This window comes from Salmo salar, chromosome ssa15, assembly GCF_905237065.1.
Source record: "Salmo salar chromosome ssa15, Ssal_v3.1, whole genome shotgun sequence".
NCBI lineage: Eukaryota > Metazoa > Chordata > Actinopteri > Salmoniformes > Salmonidae > Salmo > Salmo salar.
In genome coordinates this window covers 77,413,758-77,424,116 of record NC_059456.1, presented here as the reverse complement: position 1 = coordinate 77,424,116, position 10,359 = coordinate 77,413,758, and the positions used below count along the sequence as shown (strand labels likewise).

The 10,359-nt window shown below is 42.0% G+C and overlaps 1 protein-coding gene across 8 annotated transcripts in view; it reads right to left on the bottom strand.

Annotated features, from left to right (window-relative positions):
• Positions 1 to 2,301: 2,301 nt before the first annotated feature.
• Positions 2,302 to 10,359, bottom strand: part of ndrg3b (ndrg family member 3b) — a 58,214-nt gene continuing 50,156 nt past the window's right edge. For 4 of the 8 annotated variants that reach the window (XM_014145886.2, XM_014145887.2, XM_014145889.2 and 1 more), the window contains 7 exons: positions 9,071 to 9,122; positions 8,827 to 8,874; positions 8,598 to 8,633; positions 8,243 to 8,294; positions 7,755 to 7,772; positions 4,700 to 4,738; positions 2,302 to 3,841 (listed from right to left, as the gene is read on the bottom strand). In XM_014145886.2, coding sequence (XP_014001361.1) covers positions 3,672 to 3,841; positions 4,700 to 4,738; positions 7,755 to 7,772; positions 8,243 to 8,294; positions 8,598 to 8,633; positions 8,827 to 8,874; positions 9,071 to 9,122 — 415 coding nt within the window. In that variant the 3' untranslated portion in view covers positions 2,302 to 3,671. The remainder of the gene's footprint in view (positions 3,842 to 4,699; positions 4,739 to 7,754; positions 7,773 to 8,242; positions 8,295 to 8,597; positions 8,634 to 8,826; positions 8,875 to 9,070; positions 9,123 to 10,359) is intronic. The other 4 variants (XM_014145888.2, XM_014145891.2, XM_014145890.2 and 1 more) reach the window with 3 other exon arrangements.

The following is a 10,359-nucleotide window of genomic DNA, read 5'->3' as shown; positions in this document are numbered from 1 at the left end:
AAGTGACGTCACAGCAATTTTTGAGCTTCATATTCTTTGTCATTCAGGTAAAGGGTGTTGGGTGGTTCGAAGAGCTGAGCAATCCGTTTTCTCTTCATAACATTCACAACTGGTGTAGCCATGTTAATTGCCATAGTGATGACTGCTATAGAATAAAAAAATGTGACTCTCTTTAAAGCTGGAGTCCTTAATTGAAAAAATAACAAAGCAGGCACCTGCCTGTTTTGGTAAAAAAACCAAAAAAAAGCTGAGGGATGGGCCTGGAACAATGGAACCACTCAAATTCAGAGCTATAGATATAAGGACTGACCATCCATGATATCAGCATTATAGGTTTAACCATGTTTTGAAGATATATATATAGTGTTAGTTTAGATTTACATTGTTTACAAACATTGGAGTAAATTAAGCTTATACAATTGAAGTGGGAAGTTTACATACTCTTAGGTTGGAGACATTAAAACTCATTTTTCAACCACTCCACAAATGTCTGGTTAACAAACTATAGTTTTGGCAAGTCGGTCAGGTCATCTACTTTGTGCATGACGCAAGTCATTTTTCCAACAATTTTTTACAGACAGAGTATTTCACTTATAATTCACTGTATCACAATTCCAGTGGGCCTGAAGTTTACATACACTAAGTTGACTGTGCCTTTAAACAGCTTGGAAAATTCCAGAAAATGATGTCATGGCTTTAGAAGCTTCTGATAGGCTAATTTACATCATTTGAGTCAATTGGAGGTGTACCTGTGGATGGATTTCAAAGAATACCTTCAAACTCAGTGCTTCTTTGCTTGACATCATGGGAAAATCAAAAGAAATCAGCCAAGACCTCAGGAAAAAAAATGGTAGACCTCCACATGTCTGGTTCATCCTTGGGAGCAATTTCCAAACGCCTGAAGGTATCACGTTCATCTGTACAAACAATAGTACGCAAGTATAAACACCATGGGACCATGCAGCCGTCATACCGCTCAGGAAGGAGACGCGTTCTGTCTCCTAGAGATGAACGTACTTCGGTGCGAAAAGTGCTAATCAATCCCAGAACAACAGCAAAGGACCTTGTGAAGATGCTGGAGAAAACAGGTACAAAAGTATCAATATCCACAGTAAAACGAGTCCTATATCGACATCACCTGAAAGGCCGCTCAGCAAGGAAGAAGCCACTGCTCCAAAACTGCCATGGGGACAACTGCACATGGTGACAAAGATCATACTTTTTGGAGAAATGTCCTCTGGTCTGATGAAACAAAAATAGAACTGTTTGGCCATAATGACCATCGTTATGTTTGGAGGAAAAAGGGGGATGCTTGCCAGCTGAAGAACACCATCCCAACCGTGAAGCACGGGGGTGGCAGCATCATGTTGTGGGGGTGCTTTGCTGCAGGAGGGACTGGTGCACTTCACAAAATAGATGGCATCATGAGGCAGGAAAATGATGTGGATATATTGAAGCAACATCTCAAGAGTCAGGAAGTTAAAAGTTGGTCGCAAATGGGTCTTCCAAATGGACAATAACCCCAAGCGTACGTCCAAAGTTGTGGCAAAATGGCTTAAGGACAACAAAATCAAGGTATTGGAGTGGCCATCACAAAGCCCTGACCTCAATCCCATAGAAAATGTGTGGGCAGAACTGAAAAAGCGTGTGCGAGCAAGGAGGCCTACAAACCTGACTCAGTTACACCAGCTCTGTCAGGAAGAATGGGCCAAAATTCAACCAACTTATTGTGGGAAGCTTGTGGAAGGCTACCCAAAACGTTTGACGCAAGTTAAACAATTTAAAGGCAATGCTACCAAATACTAATTGAGTGTATGTAAACTTCTGACCCACTGGGAATGTGATGAAAGAAATAAAAGCTGAAATAAATCAATAATTTTCTCAACTATTATTCTGACATTTCACATTCTTAAAATAAAGTGGTGATCCTAACTGACCTAAGACAGGGAATTTCTACTAGCATTAAATGTCAGGAATTGTGAAAAACTGAGTTTGAATGCATTTGGCTAAGGTGTATGTAAACTTCCAACTTCAACTGTATTTTGGGTTCTGATGGGGTTCGACAGTTGAAGTAAGCTCATGAGGCTCATAAGTTATATTCTTCAAGAAACAATGGGTATATCTTTCATTCATTTTTGTATCAACTAAGGATTCTAGCTTTAAGCAATGGTCTGATCAGTGCGACGACTACTTCTAGCACAATAAGGCTAGCTAGATTAGGTTTCAAATCGCATGCTATTAGGCTGGTTTACCAAGTGAGAAAATACACAGGCCAGTGACGGAAGGAAGTCCAGTCAAATGTAATGTACAACTTCTAGCTTTATTTTATTATCAGTACAAATGTATATAGTCAGCAGGCAGTATGACTTATAGCACACACCCATACTATGGGGACAGAGCACAATGCATTATCACCACAAGCTCACCCAAGCTGTAGTACAATCAGAGAGAAATGCAGAAAAACCACAGAGAAAATTACCAATAATATTAATAATAACAGTTTTTACACTATCCACAGTCCCTCAGGAATCTGATCAGTTTCTGTTATCACCCCGTAAGTATTTAATTAGAATGGAAAACATGACTTGCTTCCAGTTAGAAAGTTTTATACAAGGGAGGAGGCAGTCATGTTATCTGTACCTTAACTGGCACGCAGTTATACGCCTAACTCACTGAGCTGTGGGCTAGTTTAGGTACTCTGACTTAGAACATTATCAAGTGATTGCTCTGAACTTTAAATAGACTACAGGAAATGGTGGTTCTTCTCTCTGCCTGTCAGTAACAATGGGGGTATCAAAAACCTAGGGCCTGCCATTTCAAATAAATTGCTCGAAAGAGAAAAATTAACAATAACACAACAAGGTAACTATTTCTAGATACATCTAGACAAAAGCAATTTTACAGACACCTTCATTACGTTTCATCTACAAGAGGGTCATGCTGTCAGATATTCTTGGTATAAAGGTACAGAACAAGAGTGGGTTTATCACATCATTTTGCAATACAGGAAAGCAAAGGTATTTCACAAATCACAACATAATAACAATTACAAAAAACACTGAAATAAAGAGATTTTGTGTGTAGTTAGTTGGAAAGGTGTGCAAGTGAGTCTGCATGAGACTGATTTAGGAATGGACCATTAAGGAGGTGTTAGAGAGGGATGTTGTGATTTGGTCTGATCTGTACACAAGGTGAGGAAGAAAGAGAAAAACGGGTAACCTAACTCCTTAAAAAGAGTACTTTGCAAGAGAAAACGCCTGATGCTTTTCCAACGCCCTTCTTTAAACTGACACACTGACCCAAATAGTAGTTATAAATACAAATATAGCTCATATATATCTTAAGGATTAAAAAAAAAAAAAAAACAGGGAGAGGCGGTAGACAGCAAAACGTAAAATAGGTAACCAGAAAAGCAGCATCGGCTGGCTGCTTACTGACTTCCAGGTTGCCGTGCCACCGCAGTCATGCACAGAAAGGCATGATAGATAGACAACAGGAAACGGTGAGAGTGAACACAGCAGAGGACCGGACTGCTTAATAAATTATCTTTCCGAACATGTTTCAGACGCCCCCTCTGGATTCCAATCCTCTCTGACTGAGCATGGGAAAGGGAGAAAAAAAAAAAGTGAGAGAGGGAGGTAGGGAGGAGGATGTTTTCTGGGCAGGGTGCTTTAGCAGGACACCTCCATGGTCTGTGGCCTGGCCTGTTCAACAGCCGGGCTGGCGGCAGTGGCACCCTCTAGCTGTGTGTGGGTGCGGCTGCGTGTGCCCTCCACAGAGCCCATGCTAGAGGCAGAGTGGGTGCGAGAACGCACCAGCCGGGTCATACTGGCCGTGGGCACTACAGACAAGAGAGAAAGAGGAGAGCAATTACAGTAAGAAGTCAGGTATCGGGACATTTGCTGTTTATATGTGTAGGAATGTTTTGGGGGAGGGGTAGCTTGCTTTAGGGAATGTGGCTAGGTGTAGGATGCTGGTGATCATACCACAATCATAAATGTGTCAACATTCCCAATTCAAGATGGGGTGGTCTGCAGCCCAGGGAGAATAATGAAGTCTAATAACCTAAAGGCTCAATAACTTGATCACAATATACTGTTTACCTCATGCTAGCTATGCTGCCATTTAGTTAGGATCAAGTGGAATGATATCGGCTAAGCAGGAATACTGGATTTCACACCATATTTCAGAAAGTACTGTATGAATATATGCATCTCATTCAAAGGGTTGGGGCCTGAAATGTCTTAGCTGAATCCCTACCCGGTGTTCATTATTCTCCCACAAAGAAAATAGATTGCCTGATCAGGTCGAGTTCCAATTCATTTTTACTGTCGGAGAAAAAATGAATAAATAGGAAAGGCCAATATGACAATGCAGCATGCACAAGAGATTTGAGGGCCATCTGTGCAGAAGAGAAAAAGAACAAAGCAACAAACAGACAGATGACAACCATTTTACCTGATCAACAGACACACTCACACTCTCTCAAACCACACATTTAGAGAGACAAAAGGAATCTTAAAAATAATGACCACCTGTCATGCTTCAAATCTTATGGCGCCAAATCAGAAAGACTTGACAGGATGGCTAAAATGTAAGCTGGCAACCAGCGATGGGCAAACAGGGTGGGGAGGGCAGAGCACTGTAGGTGTAGATGGCAGGCCGGCGCAGCCAAGGCTGCTACCTATGGTCCTGGTACCTGATTCGCTGCCCAGGTGGCTGAGCAGTACATGAGGGACTGTTTGCATTGACGGAGGGGCAAGAGGAAAGGAGGGAAGAAATGAAAGCGAGACTGTCAGATTAATGCTCAGTCTTCACAAATGAAGATCAGAAAAGAAACAAATTGTGTCCTCCAGCTTCACCTAGGAGAGATTTGAAGCAGCACCAGGAACAGATCATTCTATCACTGTATCTAATTTTACATTCAGCTAATACCTAAGAGTTGTCAAAATAGCTAGGATGTGACTCTTCCAAGGCCTTCTCGCTGTTCTCTTAAACTAAAGAGAATGCCACCTGTGGCCCTGAGATTCCTGGAAGAGGACTCTGTACCAAGGTGTGCTCCATGACAACTAGTCAACATTGTCTGGTCCAGTTCAGTTAGTCGAATGTGCCTCCACTGCAATAATTCCCTCATGGAACTACAGTGTACAGAGCTAAAGTGACCTTTCAAACTCCATTCAAACAGGGGCTCCATCTATTCACATTCCAACCACTCTCCTGGTAGCCTACTGCGCTTCTTTCAACACAACACTGACCTTCTGAGACGAGCCAACTGACAAGATATAGTAGTCTGAATGCTACAGAGTAACAAACCAACAATATGCTAAAATGTGTTTGGGAAGGCTCGTAATGTACTCATTGCTTTGTCCTCTACTGTTTCAATGTTTAGGCATTATCAGAAATGGGAGGTACTTTCTGGAACTTGCCATTGTTTTTATGGTGTGGGTGAAAAGCTTGAGCACAAAGTGTGTGTGAGGGGAAAGTTAAGACAGGGAGGAAACCAACCTATTTATACCTCAGAGAGAGGGTTCACAAGAAAGACAAGAGAAGGGAGAGCCATCAGCCATTGAGTGAAAATAGTTTTCCAAGCCTATACTGTAACCCATTTCATTTTAATTACTAGGATTTGGTATCCAGACTAAGTGAGTTGATCTAGTAAGGACCCAGTCTCTTCAAGCAGGAAAGCAAACAGGCAAACATTTCCAAGAGGTGGAGGAGTGAGGGAACGTGTAATAAAGCATACTCCCGGGCCAGCCTGGGGAGCTGGGGCCGCTTGGATCGCCTCTCTGTAGTCACATGTTGCAGACAAAACATCAAGGGTAACTTTCAGAGGGGAGGATTTGGAAGAGAGAAGCAACAAATGTTCCTTCTCAGTGCTGTGCAGTATCAACATGGTTCCCTGAGTAGAGGCCCTGCTGTCCTAACATTGCTCTCAAGCAGCCCCCGTGAGTGTCCCTGTGGCAGCAGCACATTTCAGCAGAGTGGAGGACAACAGGCGAGCCAGGCGGCTCTGGGCTCATGGGAGTCCAGGTCCCCAGGGCAGGGGGCCAGGCCCTGCTGTGTGGCTTAGAGCAGCCTTTAATGAATACACTAATCTGCCACTGAGATTAACATACCTGGAGAAGCAGCCCTCACTGGAAGTGTGAGGACCAGGGGAGAGTGGGTGATGGCAACGAGGAGAGGGGAGTGAGGGCCAGGCGAGGAGTGGTAGGTTATGCAAGTGAGCTTTTTTCTCCTCAGAAACTAATAACGTCAAAGGTTTACAAGGGTACAGAGAGGGCTTTCTGATGAAAAGATTCCAGAGAGAACAATAACTCAGACTATTGTAAGACTCTAATCAAGCAGCTTTCATTATGTAACACCTTCCATTTTCCACTCTGTGAGCTAGCAACTCAAACCTTACTGTGCAATGTTTATATGAACAAAATATAAACATTTTGAAATGCTAAAAAAACGATTCAATCATCTCAGTGATCAAAGAAAGCCAATGGAATTTGGCAAAGTTATAAGATACAGTGCCCAATATGTCAATACAATTCACTCTATGAAAGTGGTCTAGACAATATGGTTATCATTCAACAAGCCAGATCTTCTCCCAGTAGGCCGAAATCAGGGGTGTCAAACTCAAATCAGCACACGGGCTATATTAAAAAAGCACAACGAATTCAAGGGCCAGACATAGCCTGTTATGTTTGTTTTTACCCCAAAAATGTGCATTGGCCTACAACTATGACCCAAAATGGCCATTGTTTTACTAGGAAATAAATATGGCCCTTTATAATGTCCGCTTATAAAAAGGGCCATACGCCGTATTTACCATTTTAACATATTGAAACAAAAATAGATTATATTTGTCCAGCCTTTCCTGCTATGCTTGCAGATGTGCATAATATGTTGTGACCCTATTCAAAAAGTATTTAATAACTCCAAATAAAAACTTGGCTACATGTTTGTCCTCTGCATGGTGTTTAGTTGCAGGTTTAGTTTTTGGGTTATTAATGTCAAGCTTTAAAAACAAAGTCAGACTGCAACATTTTAGTAGCCTAGCTAGGACTGTGACAAGTGTCTGTACACTTTCCCTCCGCTGTGCACTGTAAACGGGACACACGAAAGCAGCATAATTGACATTGAATTCACCGATGTGGGTGCATCAGGTTGTAATTTCATAAAGTACTCAACTGTTTTATACTCATTTATACTAGCTTGTGTGTCCTATTGTCCTTTGGTAGTCATTTATACCCGCGTGTAAATCCTTTAACTTACTTTTTGACAATCAAGATGACCTTTTCTGTAGGCTACAGCAATGACCCTTTAAACGTTCAGTCTGGTAGAAGATTAGGTTAGTGCCATTAGTGATAATATGGTACAGTGCACTGGCTGGCTCTGCCGGTGCTGTGACTTGTAGTGCAGCGCATCGCGGGAGGTAAGGAAGCGGGCCAAAACTAATTAACAACCCAAATCATTGTGCGGGCCGGATAGAAATGTGTGGCCGGCTGGATTCGGCCCGTAGGCCTTGTGTTTGACACGTAGCCTAAATGAACCACGGCCTTAAATGTGGGCCTGTAAACACCCTCCCTGTCCAGGGCACTGTATCTTAAGACCTGGGGGAACCATTCTCAGGTGTGTTCACAGATCATCCCACACACCAAGTGTGTTCAGAGATCCAGCACACCGAGGAGTGTTGAGAGGAGACCATGCAGACCATCATGCTTACTACATGTCATTTATTTACTCAGCGTCAAACAACTACTTACACCCGTTGTTAAAAGTCACTGCAAACAGACAGGAAACAAGGTTAGCTTGAGGTTAGTTCCCTGGTCAGTTACCAATAACGGTTTGCATAATTATACAACAACTGGCTCTCAGTAACCTCAGCCTTGGACATCCACTAAATGTTATTATCATTAGCTACGGTGGTTACTCTTTATTCTTGAAGTGCAACAGGAATTCTACATTGGGCGTGAGTCTTAGTTTAGGTCAGAACTGTGTGTGTGTGTGTGTGTGTGTGTTGTCCGCGTGGGGAGGGCTGCTGCCTGAAAGAGTAGTGTTCAATGGACTATCGTTCAGTTGGACTGATGACTCATTCTGAGACAGAGGGACTTCAGTAAACAGGCCATACAACAGATGACATACAACATGTCAACAGATGGACACAACCAGACCATGAAGATACACAAATCCAACGTGACGTCTGACACTGAAGTACTGTGAGAAGGAGACATGATAGAGGAGCAGTACTCACTGTAGCCCATTCCCTGGACAAAATATTTGAAGGCCTCCGCGAGTTTACCCGGCTGTAAGACACAAACAGAAAACTGAATTAAATAAGAGTTCAAATCAGATTTTATTGGTCACATACACATGTTTAGCAGATGTTATTGCGGGTGTAGCGAAATGCTTGTGTTCCTAGCTCCAACAGTGCAGTAGTATCTAACAATTCACAACAATACACACAAATCTAATAGTAAAATAATGGAATTAAGAAATACATAAATATTAGGACGAGTAATGTTGGAGTGGCATTGACTAAAATACAGTTGTCTTGGCCATCGAGATTTAGAAGTTTAAGCTAAACACAAAACTTGTTCATGACTCACCTGGATGACCTGAGGAAGCCCGCCACAGTCTTGCATCTATAGGGAAGTAAAGAGAGAATCAGGAACACGCCCAGAGTGAACAATCTCACAGACAGGACCATACCATTAGCCAGAACGCATTCACTGGCCTACGAACACTTCCAAGAATGCTGAAACTCATCTACGAACAGCAGGGACCACATAGCATTACCACTCCTAGTGCTACAAAGAAACGAGTAACTGGACACACCTTAAGAAGGGTTGTTTTGGTTGGATTTAACCTGGAGTTGCATTCGACCTGTATACAAGGGAGAGATGAGACAATAGAGGTTCAGACAAAGTTTAGAGTCTAGCCCCTCATCTTTAGAAAGGCTAGTATCCTCTCTAAAGACAGAATACTCTGTCCCGGTGGGGGGGGGTTTGATACTTTGTATTAGAATTAGATCCCCTGACTCATTCGTTACTGTGTTGCCATGGAGGTAGTGGACACCCACCACTGCATCAACAGCCGGGGACGTGTCACCAACCACCAGCAGAGAAGTGCATCTGGATGGAGAGACAGGAGGGACAAACAGAGTCAACACTCAGAGTGAAAGCAGAGGGGTTTAATACAGGATCAATGAGTTAGCCAGCTAACTTTAATAAGCAACCAGAAATAACTATAGATTTTCTGGTTCATTAACAGAGCCTTGTTCGTTTAATCAATTAGACCATGCCCATTTCAAGCTTATAAAAATAAATAAAAGCCATGTCAGAATATCAAGGCAAGTTAGCTGGTAATTGCCAGCATTTGGCCAATAAAAGAAAACGAAAAACCGATAAATATAATTTTTGCTGGCCAAATTGACCGGGAGATAATGATTAATTAATAATGATTTTTATTAATTGATGAAATACCAGTCGATGTGAAAACATTTGACAGTCATGCTTATCGGTCCATAGGTTAATTTGCATAATTGAGTGGCACTAAATTGGCGGGTGTGTAGTGTCGTTAGTCGTCATGCATCTTATTTATGACAGAGCCTATTGTGAGCGGAAAATCCCCTCAATGTCACCTCCTTAGATCGCTGCTGCTGGAGTGAAACCTGCTTTAATATAAGTCCAGTCATTGCGCAACAATTCTAAATGCAATAACGTGTTAAAAACATGGCTACGATGTAAAAGAGCTAGGCTACTATTTTTATTTCTCAACTGGTAATTGAAGCTCCCATTCAAGTGCAGCGAGTCACTTAAACACTTTGCAATGTGAGCTAGGGGCAGTATATATTGTGAAAACTGATACTTAATTGTTTGAAACCTGAACGTTTTCCTTCTTATTGTGAGACATGTCTTACCTTGCTTCAAAGTAGCCTAGGCAAAATCCCACCATTGAAACATAGAGGCAATTATTTTATAAAGACTTCCTCAAGACTACACATATCTACTACCTCTATCACTCCAGTATCCCTGCACATTGTAAATATGGTATTCAAACTGAACCTTCTTACTTCTCGTGTTCTTATTTCTTGTGTGTTTTTGCTCTACCTTATGTTATTGTTAGTACTACATTGATATTGGATTACTGCATTGTTGGGTTTGGAGCTTGCAAGAAAGGAAATTCACTGTACTTGTGCACGTGACATTTAAACTTGGAACTGAACTTCATATTCCATTGAAACAAGCATTTCTCTCCTGTTCTGTTGGTTTTCATATTTCAACTTGTTTCGTTGTCCAGAAGACAAAGACACAATCCTAGTCATATTAACAACCCATCCTAGTTGCTGCATGTCTAGATTCCCCCTTA